The 21,297-nt window shown below is 38.4% G+C and overlaps 2 protein-coding genes across 15 annotated transcripts in view; one reads left to right on the top strand and one right to left on the bottom strand.

The window, feature by feature from the left end:
- Positions 1-14,016, top strand: part of LOC126876727 (neurobeachin) — a 412,554-nt gene extending 398,538 nt beyond the window's left edge. For 11 of the 14 annotated variants that reach the window (XM_050639624.1, XM_050639622.1, XM_050639619.1 and 8 more), the window contains 13 exons: positions 3,673-3,785; positions 3,859-3,999; positions 5,371-5,490; positions 5,573-5,725; positions 5,813-5,885; positions 6,809-6,993; positions 7,874-8,093; positions 8,174-8,254; positions 8,330-8,497; positions 8,609-8,872; positions 9,000-9,196; positions 9,347-9,498; positions 9,631-14,016. In XM_050639624.1, the coding sequence (XP_050495581.1) occupies positions 3,673-3,785; positions 3,859-3,999; positions 5,371-5,490; positions 5,573-5,725; positions 5,813-5,885; positions 6,809-6,993; positions 7,874-8,093; positions 8,174-8,254; positions 8,330-8,497; positions 8,609-8,872; positions 9,000-9,196; positions 9,347-9,498; positions 9,631-9,721 (1,958 nt within the window). In that variant the 3' untranslated portion in view covers positions 9,722-14,016. The remainder of the gene's footprint in view (positions 1-3,672; positions 3,786-3,858; positions 4,000-5,370; positions 5,491-5,572; positions 5,726-5,812; positions 5,886-6,808; positions 6,994-7,873; positions 8,094-8,173; positions 8,255-8,329; positions 8,498-8,608; positions 8,873-8,999; positions 9,197-9,346; positions 9,499-9,630) is intronic. The other 3 variants (XM_050639672.1, XM_050639623.1, XM_050639631.1) reach the window with 1 other exon arrangement.
- LOC126877046 (synaptotagmin-10-like) overlaps positions 13,786-21,297 on the bottom strand; it is a 55,888-nt gene continuing 48,376 nt past the window's right edge. The window contains exon 10 of the mRNA XM_050639889.1: positions 13,786-20,058. Within this exon, the coding sequence (XP_050495846.1) occupies positions 20,055-20,058 (4 nt within the window). The 3' untranslated portion in view covers positions 13,786-20,054. The remainder of the gene's footprint in view (positions 20,059-21,297) is intronic.

Genomic DNA, 21,297 nt, shown 5'->3' with positions numbered 1-21,297 from the left:
CTCCGTGTTCCGTTAACCACCCCATACGAGTAATCCCCGGCTCGTGGGCCCTGGTAATCCTCTCCCGAGGGACCGGTGTTCTCCGCTTCCCTACGCAGAGTGGAAGCCGCGCCTTTGTTTCTCCGTCGGTTTAATATCGGCTGCCCCTTTTGTGCGTTCGCGTCGTAATCTAAATCACGAAACTCGAGACGTTGGTCCCTTTACCTTTTTTACTGAATCACATTGATCAGCCGTCTCGACAAGTAGCAAACATCCGCAGCGTACTTGTCACGAGAAACGTAGCGTGGTGTCTGATGAAGTGATAGGAAAGCTTAATAACGTGACGTTCGATAGTGGAATCATCCGAGGATAATGTATTCACAGGAGGAACGATGTTTATAATTAGAAATTAGAATGTTCTTCTATTTTTAGCGAGCATAAAGCGGAAGATAGGGTTCAAAGGATTCGAGCGTTTGGAAAGTGTCGATGGCAGAACATTTCTTCCAAACTCATAATAATTACAACAATCTACTACCAGCAAATTTCCAAATTCTTTTATTTCCAAATTTCCATAAGCATATCCGCTATAAAAGAAGTACTGGTATATCAAATACTATCGATGGATTTTCAAATCCCTATATTTCTAAATTTGCAAAAACTTCGATTCATAAAATTTTAATTATACAAAACTCGAGTCCCAATCTTATCTACTTGTGGGAAAACTGATCGTAAAGAAAGTGATAGCACATGCAATCGCGAATTATGTAAACGTAAATTTTACGGTTGCTCACGCGCACGCGCACTGGAATCACCCGTCTAATGACGAGGATCATCGTGGACGCGTAATTATTTGTACATCGAAGAGAAACGCCGCTAGACGCCGGAGGGTGACCGTGTATTTACGAGCGTTATATATTAATTGTGCGAATAAATAGTCCAACAGGGTAAAGAGGGGTGAAGAAGAGGAGGAGGAGGAGGAGGCGGCGGAGGGCGCGCGCGATCGCGAGCGCAATGCAATTGGGCAAAGCCCGGCGGGAGAACACGTTGCGAAAACGAACCGGTCCTGCGGCCAGGCTCCCGCATACGATCCATTCCTGTTTTTTATTTGCTTTTGTTCGCATCGGTTTATTAAAAATTAATGATAGTAGGGCCGATGTAAATATGATAGGCTGCATGTCCCGATGCAAGCTGGTTCGCGTGGGTGTACACACCGCCGGCTACGCCGCCACCGGTCCATCGGCGTTCTTCCTGTTGATGTTCGCCGGGGAGAATTTCTTTAATTAATTGTTTGCTTGAAAATGTTTTGAACTTCTTTTTAATCGTACGAGTATATGTGTGTCTGGAAAGGGAGAGTTAATAAGAGCGTTGAATAACGTGAATGTGGTTTCTGCTGGAATTATCGTGAAGATTTTTAAATACGGGTATACAGCAAGGAGAAATATATATGGTTACATGTGCTAAGATATATACAAACATTTAGATAAATAATACAGTCCGAACAAAATAAAACGGAATTTCTAGTATAGACTATATCACACACGTCGCGTTGCTTGGTTCTGTACTTGTAGTATTTGCGGCCGAACAATAGGTACTTATGGATTGTATCGTTCAAATTTTGCATTGGAAGTACTTAAGAAAGGAGTGTTCACGGTGGAATGCTTATACTGGGTTTCAGGTTTCCTGTGAATTGTACTTTCCGCTTATACCACTCTAGATCGCGATGCCTATCTTGTTTTAATCGACGAGCCGTTCTTAAGTGAAAAACTTTTCTTTGAATGATCTCAATATATCTAGTCTATATATAAGTAATTATGTGTTCTATAAGTAATTATGTGTTCTTAATAACAGTACGTTATCGGACTTAGAAAAGCAGATACACGAGGATATTTGATCGATAATTTATTTCATTTAATTTGATCGAAACCAAAACGCTATCACCGATAGTCACAATGTTAAAGACCAACATCAACTTTCTTGCTTGCAGAAAAGAAAACATCAATATTTAATTAACAATCACTTTAAATAGTTTCTCAAAATATATTCTTCAAGCAAATGGGAGACAAGTAGCGTAACGAGGCGAATAGTCGTCGAGTTGAAACCATTTCGCAGGACTTCCTGCCAATTTTTCTACGTAGACCTGTGTCCCTTTAAATCTCGGCAAGTGGTGAGTTAAAAACGAGCCTCTCGTCGCGGCTAGCACTTATTATAACGTTGTTCTGTGAGGGACGAGGGTGGCGGAGTTGGAGTTAGGTAAAAAGTAAAGGGCAGAGGGAGGCGAAGGCGAGAGGGGACGCGCGTGTCGCGGGCATTCCAGTGTCGGGAAGCGTTCTGAGAGCGCTCACTCACCGCGACGCTACCATTAATAATCACTTTGATGCATAACGCGGCCTTACTATTATTTACGTCCGACCGGCGGTCGTGCAGCGTCACGATTTACGATGCATTGTGGCCGAGTCTTGTGCACACACTTGCCGACTCTTGCCGCCGAGTCTTTCCTTTCCTCTCTTTTCGCTTCTCTCCTGTTGCTTTTGTTACAAGCCGAATTGAGTACTTCATGCAGTTCTTAGAGACGAATCAGCGGATTCTTCAGAGACTTCGTGATTATTTTTGTGTCTCTATGTGTGATGAGAGTTGTAACTTTTCCTTTAATATATTGGAATTAGGTTTCCTTTGGTCGATTCACGAAAGTTTGTAATCTTCGTCTTCGCATCCCCTATAAATTATCCTCTGCATTTTCATTCCGCCATTAACACCATATTGTTATCTATCTGACTATGATTTCACTTCGACATAAACACACATACATTAAGTGAAAAAAGTCGAGAAACAAAGGAAAATAATAAAAAGAATGTCTCGCTATTCGTTGAAGAAGATATACACTGCTCAAGAGCTGTTGACGGATCGGTAGATCAAGCAGAACGAAATAAGAAGTACGAATTAAACGCTCGCGTAAACGATCCGACGCGAAGGTCTAAGAGGGTGGGAGGATAGGCTTCGCCTGACAAACTTGCTGACGGGTTTTAATTAGCAACAGGGGAGGAGATTAGACGAAGTCAGGTTCTCTTGCAGCCGCGCTGCCGTCACTAATGCATCTTGGAATGGGATTTCGGGGGTGGAAGAGTGAGACCTCCAGAAGTGACAATTTCAGGAACGATTAGCCGTCACGCTCTGAGTTATGCGCTTACTAAACGGAGCACCTCGCACCCTACGGAACTGTGGCATGCATTTCGTAAAAATAGAATTAGAGGGTCTACGAGTATGCATCCATTCTCTCTCTCTTCCTCTTTTTGTCATTCGTTCTAGTGCGAGGGTGGCGCAAGAAAGAAGAGTGACCGCGGCTGAGCACAACAAAAAATTAGGCCGGTGATTATGCGCATTAAAAGGAATACACCAATGATAGCTTATTTATTTTTGGCCTCGTTTAAACGAGAATTTTTGGTATATGGGACGAGTCCCATACATAGATACATCGTAAATGATATTTAAGTCATTTCTTCGACCTTCGAGTTTTGTATAGCTTTCCATTAGATATTGTGATAGGCGAAAGGAAGAAAAATGACGGTTTAATATTTTAAATGTTAAGCCATCTAATCAAACGAGTGAATAGAAAGATATATCTAATAATTTTTATAGAAATAAACGAATCGCGTGTGAAATTTTATGGCGATAGATTAAGTGTAAGTTATATTTTAGGTCGAACTTACAATGATCTGAACCAGTATCCTGTGTTCCCTTGGGTGTTGACTAATTACGAGACGAAAGAACTCGATCTCAGTCTGCCTAGCAACTATCGTGATTTATCAAAGGTATAAAACACGTATATATTACGAATGTAAATGATACTTCGTGTGGTGCTTAAATTTTGCTATATCTGTTCAGCCAATCGGAGCGTTAAACCCAAGTAGAAGAGCTTACTTCGAGGAACGCTTTCAAAGTTGGGAGCATGACAGTATACCGCCGTTCCACTATGGCACACATTACTCCACAGCTGCTTTTGTTTTGAACTGGATGATACGTGTGGTAAGTGTTTAATACCTATTTTTAATACGACTAAGAAAATTCTATTTATCATAAGTTTACCACTCGTCTAAATAAAATGCTTCCTTAATTCGATATTTTGTAAATAGAGTTCAATCTTACGCGATGTATTCCCAATTTATCAACGAACGCTTCTAAAACAACGCGGAATATCTGGACGAAATCGTCGATTTTCCAGCTGACTATTTTAGAAACCTGTCCACCTTGAGCCATAAATTTTGTCGCATTCGGTAGTACATATCTACACACTAATTTGGAGGCGTCGAAACGCCCTAGAGGCAACGAAGCTCGCCTTCCCGTTAAATGTGTACATTTCTTTTCTGCTGCATTTCCTCAGATTCTCCCTCTTCTTCCATTCCAAGGATACACGTAAAAGTACACCTCTCACCGCTTATCGCTATAATTTTTATTACTTCATCGATTAGATACATTAATTTTATTATTATTAGCGTGCCGAGTAAGTGGTGAGAAAATGAAGACAAGAAAAAAATAGCATTTACGTTCATGACTCGGTTTATCGCTGCTTCTAGTATAATCCATTGCACGTTCAATGATAGTTATTGCGCATACACGCGCGCGACACGTTCGATAGCGATTGAATCTCATGTAAATGGTGAAGCTTGAACGAGCAAGCATAATTTCCACGCATTTACATACAAATCGTCAATAAGCGGTTTTACTGTTGTTTCACTGGCGAGACGCCCTGGTGTTCCTTGTAAGGATATACTGCATCGTAAACAATTTATTGCTTTATAACTGCACCGCTTCTTGTCTCTTTGGGCCCGTTTCCATGAGCACCCTCGACGCCCTGGTCGCGATCGACCTGTGGTGCGGCGAGATAGTTCCAGTCTCAAACTGCTCGTTTCTTGGATCATTGTAAACGTTCCAGGCACATCTTGTCGAAAATCTCGTTCGCCGACAGGGCTGTAAATCACGGCTGTATCTTCGACGCCTACGCGTGAAACTCTCGCCGATCACAGGGGGTCCTCTGTTAACATTCATCAGCCTGTCAGTGAAATGAACGACGGATAGGACTTTAAGCGCGAAACCATATAACAAAGTAGCGTTTCAGTGGTCTTTCCGCATGATGGTTTAAGGACTTTTTGCTAGTGGTCGTGGGAGAATGCGTGACTCTAAAACTTTTAGAGAATTCGATGCTGATTCATTATACGATGGAGGATTTTAAAGAGAGACGTTGTTCCGATAAAATGATTAAAATTAATGCACAGTATCAGAAGGAAGAAAAAATCATGCGACTTTAATCAATTATTGAGTGCCAAAAGAATTTCAAATTTGGACGTACGAAGAATTTGGATGTCAAATTATTTATCACGATAAAATTTGGTATTTCAGGAGCCCATGACAACGATGTTCTTGGCTCTACAAGGTGGCAAATTCGATCATCCGAATCGGCTGTTCTCCTCGATCGCTCTATCTTGGAAGAATTGCCAACGCGACACTTCGGATGTCAAGGTTTGTTCCATGCTTCATTTTTAAAAGTCGCTCACTAATTTTTATCATCTATTGTCTATTATAATAAATTATTCGTTAACAGGAATTAATTCCGGAGTTCTTCTTCCTACCGGAAATGTTGGTGAACAGTAATCGCTATCGCTTAGGTAGGCAAGAAGATGGTAGTGTAGTTGGTGACGTTGAATTACCTCCGTGGGCATCGTCCCCGGAAGAATTTATACGAATCAATCGAATGGTATGTTCAAGAAATTCAATTCAATTAAAATGCATATATTTTAACACGTATCGGGCAAACTATATTTTATTACTTTAATTGCTACAGGCTCTAGAGTCAGAATTCGTGTCCTGTCAATTACACCAGTGGATTGATTTAATATTTGGCTACAAGCAGAAAGGTGAGACCAATCTATATTACAATGTTAATCTGATTACCCTTCTTTAAAAGAATTATGTAAAAGGAAATATAGCCAACAAAACATAAAATTTTACAAAAAATATTCCTCAATATCTACTTTGTTGTAAATACAAATACTTCAAATCAGAAAAGAGCTACAAAAATAAAGTTATTAAAAAAGAAGAAAGACAATTCGAATCCATAGAAAGTATTACAAAATCTCATTAATTTTTCCGCGTAAATTTTTCGAAGGAATCAACGCGATATCCGTGCAATGGTGCGAGTAGTAGGCTAGACCGGGTGTTGGGACACGCGTGGTCGAGTCAAATTAGATTTCCACCGGTGGTAATTGCCGGTGGCGCCTCTATATCCGGCGCTTCCCCGAAGATGTTGACGCCAAGGAGGCAGCGGGTGCCGGCGCTCACCGCGCGTATGGAAGGAATTAGTTTTTAGTTAGCTTCCTCCCGGTCTTGTCCCAACCAATTAGGCACGTGTGCCGGCCGCGACAATGCGCGCCACCCCTAATACGCAACACGTTTACAGTTGGTTGCACGAGAGTACAGGCAACCGGATATACCGGCCACGAGCAATCGGTAGCGGCTTGAAAGATATGCAACGCGAAAATATATAGATTTTTTGGTGTTAAAATTAAATTTAATGGTTCGGGAACACGAAAGATGTATTTTCAAGCGGTCATCAGATTTATTTAGTGCTGAATCACAAGGAGATAATATGGTCGCAACTCTTTGTAGAATAAACAAATATTTGCTCTGTAAAAACTGTGACGACAACAATTATAGGTGGCTGATTAACTTGTATTTAAATGAAAATTTGTTTAAGTTAATTCGTGTTAGAAATATAAATGTTTTATTGGAAACTAAAATTTGCCTTCCTTAAAAATGTTTTCCGCGAATTTTCTTTTAGGTCCGGAAGCTGTTCGAGCAACGAACGTTTTCTACTATTTAACGTACGAAGGTAGCGTGGATCTAGATACGATAACCGATCCAGTTATGAGAGAAGCCATAGAAAATCAAATTCGAAACTTCGGTCAAACACCCTCGCAACTTTTAATGGAACCGCATCCTCCGAGAAGCTCGGCGATGCATTTGGTAAACAATGTTCATTTCATAATACGTCATGCTTCTCAATAGTCAAATCATTGTTTAGCATCGTAGAACTATGCAATAAGAAGAGTGTGCAATGTATCGTAAGTAATATGTCTAGAAAAAGGAGCAAAAGATCTCTGTGAACTAGACTAACAAATCAATAGGTTCCAATAAGGATGTGAAGTCTTAAAAGTATTCTGTTAGTTTTAGAATAGTAGTACTAATCTCTAGAAGAATTCATAAATTTATTGAGTTAGTTTAGAGTTTGATAGTTTAGATCTATCATTTAAATTTTATCATGCGGTACCTTTGTGGTTTTTGTTAGATAGTGTCCTTAGCGTCAAAGCATACTCTTTCCCTTCGAAGTACTTATGTTCTAAAACAAAATTATTACGCAAGGAAGTGTCTAAAATTTTAATGCAATTTTCATTTGTGCTTCAATGTGATTTAAATATGCTATTTTTCATTATATCATAACAAACTTCATGTGTCCTACTAAAACAAATGATCAATTAACGAATTTTAAACGAAAAGGAACAATTTTTATGATGTGAATATTTCCAAAGATACGATCTTTTCAATATTAGAAATTAATTTGTTATTTTAAAGAAGCCTTATAATTTATTTCGTACGATCAATATTAAAGAAATTTCATAGCTAAAAATTACACTAGATTTATATCATTTTAAAGCCGCACCGAACGTATGATAAAACGTAGAAAAATGCAACATCTAGCATACTTAACAGAATACTAAATTGCATCTTCTACATCTCTAACCAAGCCACCCTCGAATCATGCAACAACGAGTCACTATATATATATCTACCTACAGAAGCGTACAATGCACGCTTTTCTTTCTGTTCAATCGTCCCGAACGAGAAGAGTACCGCGATGTTTGACAAGACGTTGCCAACCGTGTTGCAGTCGCCGATGATGTTTTCGAGTATCCCAGACGATGTGTGTATGACCATCAAATTCCCATCGAACTCGCCGATCTGTCATATTTCGGCTAACACGTATCCTCAATTACCTTTACCATCCGTCGTAACAGTCACTACTGGTCAGCAATTTGCTGTCAACAGATGGAACACCAACTACGCAGGTATTTATTTTAATTTTATTTGTCATTTTATCATCCTTAAAAATCCTTAAAAATTTATTAACATGTGAAATAATTTATAGCATCTGTGCAATCGCCAAGTTACGCAGATACTCCACAAGCACAAGCTGCTAATCAACCATTGTCTATGGATCCTGTTCTGTGTAAGTATAACGAAGAATAGTAAGAAATATTCCGTGGAAAGAGTAATATAAAAATTCCTACAATATATTTCATAGCTCAAGCAGCGAATAGTCCGAATCCCACGTTACGTCGTCACTTGGGTGACAATTTCAGTCAGAAGTTGAAGATAAGGAGTAACTGCTTCGTCACTACAGTGGATAGTAGATTCTTGGTTGCGTGTGGTTTCTGGGATAATAGCTTCCGCGTATTTTCTACTGAAACTGGTAATAAGGCTTGTGGATATGTATTTGCGTTGAAATACGAACAAAGCGGAACCTCAGTTTGGAGAAAAGGAAACAGGAGATCTTCTCTAACATAATTATTCCTATTTTCAGCAAAAATCGTACAAATAGTGTTCGGTCACTATGGAGTTGTTACATGTTTGTCACGTAGTGAGTGCAATATCACTTCTGATTGCTACATAGCATCTGGAAGTGCCGATTGCACGGTCTTGTTGTGGCATTGGAATGCCAGAACACAGACGATTGTAGGTGAGGGTGAAGCACCAGCACCTAGAGCAACCCTTACGGGACACGAGCAACCAGTGACTGCTGTTGTCATTTCGGCTGAACTGGGCTTGGTCGTTTCTGGATCTTATTGTACGTAATTAACCAATGTTTGAAGTTTTCATTGTTGGTTGAATTTTGGTGTATTAATCAAGACATAAGCTTATAAAACAGTCTTAATAATGAGAACGGAATTTAATGAACTGTGTACTATTTGCAGACGGACCAGTTCTTGTACACACAACTTTCGGTGATCTTTTAAGATCATTGGAAGCACCAAATGGATTTTCTTCGCCTGAAAATATTTCAATGTCGCGAGAGGGTGTCATCGTTGTAAATTACGAACGTGGACATATAGCAGCTTTCACTATAAATGGAAAACGACTTCGTCACGAGTCTCATAATGATAATCTTCAGGTAATTCATATTAGTCTCAACAACGTGATAGTATTTCATTCCTTCTTTTATCGTCATAGAATTATATGCTGCTGCTGAGACAAGTACCGGTATTTTTTAGGCTCGATAAGAAATCAATTATTGTGTTACAAACAATTTTCGTTCTTCCAGTGTCTACTCCTCAGTAGAGATGGCGAGTACTTAATGACAGGTGGTGATAAACGAATTGTAGAGGTGTGGAGGACGTTCAATCTAGCTCTTCTCTATGCATTCCCAGCTTGTGAAAGTAGCGTACGTTCTCTGGCACTTTCGCATGACCAAAAGTAAGTGTAGCTAAATTTCATATCATTCATATAATTCAACATTTTTTCATCTCTTTTCCAATTATCATAGGTTAAGAGAAAGAAATTTATTACAACTGCAAATCCACAATTGCAATTTATTTAACGTTTTAGGTTTCTTCTAGCTGGTCTGGCCAACGGGTCGATCGTGATCTTCCATATCGACTTTAATAGATGGCATCACGAGTTCCAGCAACGCTACTGAGACTGTTTCGCGTACGTCTAGCAAAGTCGAACGAGACACGAACGTAGTTCATCTGTCGTTCGTCTTCCTTGTACAACATCGACAGATTTCTCTCAGTCATGTATGAGTAGGAACGGTAACATCCACTCAAAAGTCAGTTTCGCAACATCCGATCGTGTGTGCAATTCCATTCGAACAGATCTACGATTTGATCGCAACGTATCGAATTTGAAGAAAAGGAAACCGCATCGTGCAATAACGCGAGGATTGGACAAAGCGTTCATCGACTATCTCAATCGTTCAAAATAAAAAAAGAAAAAGGAAAAAAAAAGGAAAAAACGATTTCGAGCATGGTGAACGAACTCTGATCCTCTAGTGTTTACAGATAGGAGCAACGAGCAACGACGCTTTCGTAATCGTTTATTACAATCAAGTAGTGGGCGCAGAGAACAGTAGTCGCCGAGCAGCAGGTATACTTATGATATTCAGCGTTTTAGCAATAAACAAAAGAAAAAAAATAATATTCGCTTTCTCGCGATTCTATGGGAGAATATTCGAGTGCTTCCGTGAGATGACGCGTGCGAACCGATTGACCATGCTTAAGTGCACTAAGGTTGAAGCGAAGTTTCGAGCACGGGGGAACTGGCCAGGCTCGAGCACGCGTTATTCTACGATTTCGATTGGTATCGATACTTGCCTCGAGATTTCTAGCCATGCAAAAACCGAGAGAGAGAAAGAAAGAAAGTATCCACGAGGACTCAACAAAGAAAAGAGAAATAGATACGAACCGCATCATTCCCTCTCTCTCGAACCGCTAGTCAATTACGAATACATTCAAATTTATCTGTACGCTTGCGAATACTCGAAGGCCGATTCTCTCGACTCACACCGTTCGAGGGTGCGTGGCGCAATGATGTAATCGTGATCAGATCCTCGGACAGTAAACTCGCAACGACGTAATCGCGAGTATCTCTGTGTGGCATGCCGTAACCACGTTATGTTTCTATTTCTCGTACGAAAGGAACATGAGCGTGGTTATGGTCCTCCGGTGACACATGTCTAGTGCTAGAGTAACGTCCCGTGTAAATACGATTATCTCTACGGCGTATAAATATACATAAAATATATTATATATTATATATTATATACGTACACGGATAATTTCGTGTTAAGGTGTCGAGCGAATGAGCGACAGATGAGGGAGAGAATTGTATTTCTGCGCTGATGTCGTAATTGCTGCTCGTGATAATGAGACACTTTTTGGCTAAGCACTTAGTGAGTTCAGTTTTACGAGACATAGGACCGTAAACGACACACGTACACGTGTACTTAAAACACAATTCCCCCTATAGATCCCTTCACAAAAGACACATCTTCAAATCTTTACACGTTTGCACAAAAAGGCACTTTCGCAGGGACGATCCACGCTTTTTTCGCAGAGCCGTGCACTGGGTTGCCCCAATCTCGAGGAATACCCACTCATACACACAAGCACATACACACATACAATATAATACTATTCACCGTAATCGTTACTATCATCCCGCAAACACTTCCTATTCCCCAATATTCACGTCCTTCGAAAGAGATCCTAATTTTTTATCAAAGCCGTCCAGCTTAACTTTTTGCGAGGATATTTCTTGGTATTTTCGCACGCGATGTATAATTAATCAGCAGAGACGAAGAATTATTAATAGGCTTTAAAACGAGCGAGTCTGAATCACGTGGATTTACCCGAATTCGTTGACGTCGATCCTATAGTGATTGCTAGAGATCGACGTCGTTCGTGTGTGAGCGTGTCGCCCGTATGACGATTCGAATGGGACAGAAAAAGGCTAGGGTTGCACCTCGTGAACAATTGCAAGATCAAAGAACGAAAGAAACAAAGATAAATGTGTAAATGCAAAGATCGGTCAAATTGGATGGATCATCGAAGAAGTAGGAGGAAAATGTAGGACGAATTTTTCGAGAAATAACAATATCGCGAATGATCCATGCGACTCTCGTCTACTCGTCGTTTCGCTGTATCACGAATGCTAGTCACTCTTTCTTGGATAAAAATCGGTGTTCATCACTGAACTAAAGAAAACGCGTGTGTGCACAGCTTTTATTGTTTACGATTGATATTCGATCGGCATAAAATGTCGTTCACTTTCTATGGTATAGTATGCTAGCGAATCGCTTTTATCCAATGGATCAATGATTGTTCTTTTTACACGCACGCTTGTTAGTCATCTCGGTAGATCGGAATGTGTTTCTCTTCGGTAACGATCAGTGACGTGATATTAAAGTCAGACGGTATTCGTAAACGAAGGAATGAAAAGTCAGGGGCAAGAGTGGCGAAGAAACGGTGGACAAAGTGTGTGAGGGCGCGAAAAGAGGTTGGCGTGAAAGGAAAGGTGGCGTAAGTGAGAATAATCCGGAACGTGAGTTTTGTGGCCACGTCGGTAATCGTCGCGACGTGATATCTCGCGAGTCTACACAGTGGCGTTCGATAGGATAGAGACTTAATTTCGATACGATTCTGTGCGATTACCACGCGGAAAGTACTTAATATTAAAGAAAGACAAATTAATCACGATGGATTACGAGAATGTATTCTTAAAATAGAAAAATTGTCCTGAATTACGATATAAGATGTAAACGTCTCAGGATGCATCTAGTCAAGATTCGCGACGAGAAACGTGGCGGATTACCGATGGATCCCGAATTTCTTAGATGTCGATACACTTAAAAAAAAAAAAATAATCATATTACAGTACCGTCTACATGGTAGATCTAAAGTAAGTGCATGGTGCCGTCGTTTTAGCGATCAATCACTCTTGAGCTTGCGAAACAAACAAACAAAGAAGAAAAAAAAAAAGATGTCACGATGTAAAGTTGTAATAACGATTTATCATAAAAGTTTTAGTGTTGGTTCTTGTATCATGCACCCGGTTCGCTGCCGGTCTCGTTAATCGTACAATTTATACACGCATAGGACAATGTTACGTGTGCAACAACGTGTTAAACAATGGTATTATCGCTACTATTCGTTATGGGCGTGCTTATTGCATGATTGTTCGTGTTGTTTTGTTCACGTGGGGAAAGAGAAAGAGAGAATGTGTATGAGAAAGCTTGCTAGCTAAATAGAGGGAGAAAAAGGAGAAATGAAAGAAATAGGAGGAATAAATGCGCACGTTTGCTGTATGCGTGTGTGTGCATGTGTGCGAGAAAGGGAATCGTGTCTGGTGCTTTGGATAATGTTAATTTCTCGCGTACACGTGGTGATAGCTTGTCACGCGTGCAACTGTTCACACATTGTACTTAATGTACAGTCCGCGTATTATCGACACCTTATTTTCGCTACAATGGAATTAGGAATGGGCAAAGGGAAATATGAAAATGGGTAAAAAAAGAGAGAAAAAGAAGACAGAAAAGAAGAAACATACGTGTCATTCTGGCTGTATTCTCTGCTTCTCACATAGTGTTTTTCAATCGAATTTAAATCTCTTCGAAGGTCGAGAAAAAGGAGATTTGAACAAGTTCTTTCGAACTTCCCAAATTTGAAAGATTTGTGAGAAATTAACACGTCTGCACAAAAATAAACATTTAACAAGTGCGAAGCAGCGTAATCAGTGAGAATGTACCGTGATAAACGAAACCAAGAACTTAAAAAAGGAGGATAAGGAAAACAAAATGATATGAGAGAACGAGTGAAAAAACAAAACAAAAAAAGAACAAAAAGATTTTAAAAAGAGGACTTTTTATATTTGTTTATAGGTGTGTGAGAATGCTACACTTTTCGAGCAAGTTGTTAGTAAATTCCCTCCATATTGCTATATATATATATATAACATTATATATATATATATATTAAAAAATATATATAAAGGAAGTTAACAAAAAAAAATAAATTTTCTGTCCGTACTCGAACTTCGGTACACGTAAGAGTAACGCTACTATTTTAAATAACGCTAAGTACAACGCTACAACAAAGGTTTGCCTATATAATTATTATTACAACTACACTTTATTCTCATTATTAATTCATATGGTTATTATTAATTACCATTACTATGATTACGAGGTATAATTGATTAGTGTTCTTGACATCACACGCGTTTGTGAATGCATTTTGACATGTATACTTATTAAGAAATATTATAATAATTGAATCGGTAGACGCGAACGATACAAAAGAAAAAGCGAGCACGAAGAAGGTAAAATAAAAAAAAAGAAACAAAGATTTGTACAATTCGAGAACGAGTTAGGGTTCGTCCGATGGTTTCCAAATCGAGCCAAGAAAAGACGATGTTTGCGTTATTTACCGTGAATCATCAAGAAAGTGCGAGGTAATTACGAACCACATGCAAGATGTTAGGAGAAAAATTACGCAAAAAGGTAAGAATACAAAAAAGGAAGAGAAAAATGTAAAGGAAGAAATAGGTGGAAGAAAATAAATACACAAGAAGATTAAACGGTTCGTTTACATACGGAACTGCCCGTAGAAGTACTTACGTACGGATTTAACCAAACGTTCTAAGCGTAATCACGGGCGGATGAGAGGGACAAGCGCATAAATGTCACGGGATAACACTTACTCGGACGCTTAGTCGTTAGAATCGTAACCTCTTCAGTATTTAACTGCGCCGCGGTTGAAGAAAATCGTGACGACGACGTGGAATCGATTCGATAGCGAGGAAGATCGAAACGTGTATCCGTGCAATTTGGATTCGAAATCCTTGGCGATTGTTTCGTGAAAGGGGAAACTGTACCGTCGTTGCGAGCTTCTTCTCGAACGCGAAATAATTTTCCAATCAATCGATAAAAGTCAATATATGCGAGATTGTAGAGAGAAAACTAAAACTAATAATAATGCAAACAGAGAAAAATACGATGATGAAGAAGAAACACATACACACAGAGAATAATAAGGACATGTAGCGAAATCATGTAGAACTGCGATTGTTTAAACGTGATCATCGAGTTCATCTGCGTCAAGTAGTGTTTTATAATCGTGAGTCCGTTTCTTATGGTAAGCGATACGATTTAAATAATTGTACAGCATTTGTAATGCTACACGAGCCATCCGCTCTGGATTAAGCTTAAGCCCATCCGGTTCACAACACAAATAAACCAATTTAATCACTGCAGTTACATTTCTTCAAAGACTGAACATCGTTCCGCGGCATATTGTTTTCTATGTATGCATAATGTATATTTCACCACCACGTTACGCCATGTCCATTGTTAATCGTAATTTCAAGCCAGCATTTAGAATCCTAATATTCGCTCTGAGAATGTTCGATTAGCAAATTGGGGGTGAAGTGTGGCAAAAAGTATAAAAGGAAAAATTATAGCGTGGAGGGGGGGGGGGGGGGGAGTAGAGAAAAGAAATGCAAAAAAGAAAAATAATCGAGATACGAAGAAAGATAATAATATGGCCTAACTTTTTCACAACTTACGACGCGATGTAGATGATACGTAGAACGCCATAAAATGAAACAAAAAGAAAAAAATATTAAAATAATAATAATAATAATAATAAAAACAAAGATGGATCGATGTTCGATCGACGAATAAATGACTGCAAAATTAATTACAGTTTTAAATGAAACCTCGATGCTTGTCTAAATATGATTTCCGATCGAAAGCCAAAATTGTAACTGCGACATCATACGTCGGTCAGTCTCGTCGAAGACACGGGCGACGCAGGTTAATTCCCGGCACTTTTAACAAAGTACTATTAAGTAGAGGTACTTAAGTCATTGCTACATACCAATATAAGCTCTATTGCTTATTTTATACTTAGTATTATCGTAACGTTTCGATTAGAGGTAACATAATGGGAAAGTTGTATCTTAGCATAAGGTAGACTAATCTGTAAAGATAAGTAGTCAAATAAATGAAAAGTACATTTGATGTTGCAGATGGTTTTTCATTTACTTTCACTTTCACTGTTGTATTAGATACTCTAATGATTAAAATCTACATTGATTGATGGGCACTCACTAACCTTGAAGCGGCCTTCAGTGCCATTTACATGACCTCGATGACCATGAACAAGATTTCAAGGTATTTATTTTAATTTTGTTTAAAAATAATCGACAAAAAATCATTGGAATAGGTTTTCAAGAAACATAGTTCTATATGGTACCGATTTATTTATTTCATTCACAATCACAAGAGGACACTGGCGTGCCCGGATATACAATATAGATTATACACACTCGTTAGAAAATAGGTACATGTTACCAGCGGTACCGGGTTACTCTCTCCATTCGAAAATCACTTGTCCAGTGAAATATGTAAATACTCGTCAGCCCGTTCGTCTCGTGATATGATATGCATGCGCATCCCACACATATCGATCATCCACGATCGATATTTCATCGGTTTGACAAATCCAATGGAACGATGCGAAGTGAAACGACATCGTATCGTTCGACGTTACTCGAAAAATCCGATTACGGTACAAAAAAAGTAACCCGCTAACTCGAACACTGACGCACAATAATAGTATACAGGAACGAATAGAAAAATGCCAGATTGAAAAGAATTCATATACTGACGATGAGTATCACGCAGGTCGACGACTTCACTTACATCGGGCGTCGCTAACTTTTAACTAATTCTCGTATTCAATGTTATAATAATAGCTACCAGCATCGGTTGCTGAAAGGATATTACTCGACTTAAAATTAATACTGTCTCAATCCTTTACCTGGACTTGTTTGAGAAACCAGGACGCTAATTTTACTCACTAATAGGAGAACATGAAATATAGTTGGCTATTGTTAAAGAAATTATAAGTAGAAAATGAACAAGAAAGTATTGAAGAGGAAAATACGGAAGGGAGCACGGGATTGGAAAATATCGGCGAGGTTGAAATCCTACTGCAAAGCAATTAGGGATATACTGCAGTATAGCAAAGCCATATGAAAGATGTTACATGTAATCAGACAGCACTGATCGTAAATTTTAATGATATCTGTTGCTGTAGCTCGGTTCCTCTTTTTTCGCAATATTATATTCCTCTTCATAGTTCCCCATGTCTATAAGAACACGTTTTCTGTGACTACTTTTCTGTTAGTAGCACTTATATCTAGTAACACTTATCCCTCAGTAACCTTCACTAGTGAATACTGCTGACCTTAGCTACAGTATTATGATATTACAGATCTATTCTACCATGTATCTATTCCTTGCATATACATAGAAAAGAACGTTCTTCAGTCTCAGTACGTTTGAACGGCTACTCCAATTGCAAAACGATGCAGGCATCGCGGTAATTACGTTCACCGTATGAAATTGTTCGGATAAGTTCAGTCTGTAGTACAATGCTTGTAATTCGTACGAAAGAATATAATAGTTATGTTAATTTTGTCTGCCGTGTAACCAACGATGGGCGTCGCTGGAATCTCAAAGGACGATCTCGAAAAACTCACCGGCAGCTAAACTATCAAATTGACTGGATACGCGTATTAGTACAACGATTATACAAATATACGTATATATGCGTGTATATGCTCCGAGGATTAACCACTAAAAGCTTATGACGTTCTGCGCTACTTTCTACGATACTACACTATTTTGCGGCTTGGCACATTTTTATCGTGTCTCTACTGTACTTATGTTATCACCATTTTCTTTTGCAATTAGTTCAAAAAATTATCATTCTATAGTACTTCTTGCACAGTAATCTATGTTTCGATACAGGTTAGATATACTTTCAACTACATGGAACACAGAGTGTCTTTACAAACGAAATCTCATACCTTAATAATTAAGCAGGCAATTATTTTGTCTTACGTATACATTGATTGCTCGCTTCTCGACGATCCTCCTCATCCGTCTGTCTTCCAAAGACGCCCATGTACATGCAAGAATGCAGTTTCTGTACTTTTCATGGCTGATCGATCGTTAACCGACATAAAGTACGAGCCATCGCGGTCGATCGAGGTATCAATAGACGCGTGACAATTGGTACCATTTTACGCGCGCTCCTCTTTCACTTTCCTCTCCCCGTGTTCTTCAATTTTATACTTGGTTATTATACCTGTTATACATGTTTCTTACGATACATCATAATGTCGCTTGTATACTTGTGATATACACGCTCCGCATCGTTCGCGTTGATTCATTTCTTTACGACGCAGCCCTTCGCACGTGCATGCAACGTTACCGAGTAGATACACATGTATTACAATAAAGTTCGATAAATGTTCCTAAATAAATTATCCATGCCTCTACGAGACGCTCCTTTAACTTTTCTTTATTAACTTAGAACGTCTCTATTTCTTTCTCTCTCTCTCTCTCTTTTTCTCATACTAGTCGATTTCACGACTTTTCCACAATTTTGTATTTTTTGAATTACCATTAAGAACGCTTACCTTCTAAATCTCCTAAATCTATAAGATTCCCAAGAAATCCTCTCCTTCCTTCCTTTTCCGAGAAAAGGATAGCTGAGGTAGACAGGCGCCATAATAGAAATTACCTACAACGGCCTTCACCGATACAAACTCTTAAACGTAATGATATCATTGTCATTACATTACACACTTTCCTTGAAAGGACTGTACTCGCTCGTTTCTGTATGTGTGTTTATTTGTTCGTTTCATATGAATGCACGTACCTCCGGGCGCGTTATCACAAACAGTGCCCTTCGACGAGCCTCATACCGAAACACGTATCGCGTTAAATAAGAACATTTGCGCGAAATTGGCGTAGGAGCGTGAATTAGTAAACGTCGCTTTCGCTACATCTATTTTTATCTTGTTTTTTCGTCTATATTATCCTGCTCTTCGTTTGGTTGCTTCCCGTTGTGTTCGTGTCACACGATTCACATAGAACAACGATTAGTAACGTTCACGGATACGTTTACGTTTAGGAAATATTGCTCTATTCGAAGTCTACAGGATTTATCTGGTTAAATCGGTTATTGTCCTTAGAATATTTCCTCGTGGCATCATGCATAGATTAATCGACAGAAAGAGTTAACTTCGGAAGCACGAAAGAGGTGCTTTGATTACACGATAGGATCCATCCGGTGGATTTCACGAAGATCACTATCTGAAGCGATTATTGTATGTATCGTGTTGTTTATTTCGTATATTGTATAGCAAGCCAACGAGTGCAGCATAATTGCTGTGCAATAGTGTCACGTACATAAGTAATATGCAACCATATATGTTTCACATTGTATAACTAACAAACTTTATGCGTTGTTGACATCGTATTTGTAGATCTCAGCGAGTTTAAATATTTACGATACTCGTTACATAGGCATGCAGAGATAAATGATCCGACTGAATCGGAGCTTATAGCAGAATATTTCTGTTTCGTAAAATACAAATTATTTGTAACAATATTTTTGAACAGCAAAGGATACTAATATCCAAATGAAAGAAGATTTACAATTCAGGTACAGTTAAGGAAGCAAAGATAATGCTATACAAATAAATTTTAAATCGCCGACGAGTATTACCTTTCGTTCCTTTTGTTCTTACCGATTATTTCGAAGTGCTGTGTATATAGCAAAGCTCATTTTCTCTATTCACAATTCTACTATTCTTTATATTCCGCCAGACAATTATTTTCCAATATTGTCTGTAGAAATTTCACGTGTCTATAGGGATCCCAATCGTTATCCTGGTATCTTGGTCGTATTGTTCGATTGATAAAAAGGTGTTTGTGAAAGTATCGAGTAGCGAACAATTCGCGCGTTCCTTTATTTTGGATCATCATAAAATTTTGCTCCATTCTCAACCATCTACTGGGTCAATGAATCTCTTTTCTCTTGATGATAAAATATATATGCTCGTGGTATAGTTGTTAAACTATATTTCGTATTCGTGTGTACGCTTGAATACAGGACCAGCCTGGATTCGTTCTCAAAAAATAAACTATTCTATCTTTTATTTCTATCTTGCTCTCTTACTCTCTTTCTTAATATTGTTTTTTTTATACTTATATATATGTATATTTTTTCGTTACTTTTTTTGCAAAGATAGTTTGAGCAACCTGGCCATCCATCAACTCCGCTATCATATTACGCTTTTACAAACATTCTACTACGATCTACTGTTTGTTTACTATTTCACGCTCGCCACGCTTGATTATATTCCAAAAAGCACAGAGTGTGTTATGTCTTTTTTCTGATTTTTTTTACATTTTTGCTTTTTTTTATTTTTGGTTTGGTTTGTTTTGTTTCTTTCGTGTTTCTTTCTCGAACCCTCCTTTTTTAAGATAGAAATTGTACTTAAGTCAGTCAAGCGGTGTGCATTAAATGACGACAGAAGGAAACAACGCCCAAGCCGACGTCCGACAAGAACTGCGACTTCCCGCGATACTTATTCCAGCCGTGCTGTTTTCATCTGCAAAAGATTCGCGCTATTCCATATCGATGTTTCACTTCTACGTACGTCCGCTCTTAATCGCCCAATATTTCAATCAAAGTAAGTTGAGATTGCTTAATTCTTCTCTTTAATCTTGTAATCTAAGGTTTGTCCCAAAATGATAGAATCATCCTAGTAAATGATACTTCTCATTGTACGATACCCTATGTGTTAAACAAAATTATAATAATATGTAACGTGGTACACTACTTGCTTCATTAGGCATGTTGTTAACAACGGAGAGTATTCAATTAACAAAATTGCAAGAGGACACGCATTAACAGAAGTTGCAAAAGGTCAGATTATCGAAATGTTTAGAAATAATCGTTCTATTAAGGGAAATTGCAAGAAGGATGAAACGTTCGCGGCATATAATTTCAGATTTTTTTTAATTTGACGATGCATATGGTGATTAACCCAGGTGATTCATATGTACATTAACAACTTATCAAAAAAGGAGAATTCTAAGAGAAATGAGCAATTCCACAATAAGTGTTCAGCAAGTGACCAGGAATTGAAGCCGTAAAATCAACAGTACGAAGATGTTACCACATCGGGTCAAGGACAACTTGAATGTGAGCGTATGAAAACGCAACCATCTCTAATGCAAACAAATAAAACAAACCGGTTGAACTGGACCACATTATACATATGGCTTGGAAAAGCAAATGAGAAAATGTCATCTGGAGTGAGAAAAAGAAATTCAATTTAGACGGTCCAGATGTCTGAAGAAACTATTGTCATAATATTCACAAAGGAGAAAGAACATTTTCAAAACGCTAATAAGGTAGTGGAAGTGCGACAACGTGGAATGCATTTTACGGTGTTATTAGAGCAGATCTTATTAGATCTTACTTCAAGTAATATCAAAGCTAAAGGTTGTCGAAACATATTTCAGAATAATCTATTAACATTGACGCAATTAACAAACTATTAGAAATATTATAAAGTGACTGTATCATTTTGAGACACATTGTTTTTTCTTTTTCTGTTTTGTATTAAAAAACGTTTTATTTTTATTTTATTTATGTATATATTATATAAGTAAAGAAAAAACATTCCTGTAACGTGATATTTCAATTTTTCTTCCAACATGCAGCGGTCTTTCAGAACAGATACTTTCAATGATGATCCTGTCATGTTGGGACTTAATTCTCCCTCACCTTCGCGTAATATTCTTTTCATTACATGACTCAAATTTGTTCTCCAAATCTTGAA

This window comes from Bombus huntii, chromosome 2 (genome assembly GCF_024542735.1).
Source record: "Bombus huntii isolate Logan2020A chromosome 2, iyBomHunt1.1, whole genome shotgun sequence".
Lineage (NCBI taxonomy): Eukaryota > Metazoa > Arthropoda > Insecta > Hymenoptera > Apidae > Bombus > Bombus huntii.
This window is presented reverse-complemented; position numbering and strand designations above follow the sequence as displayed.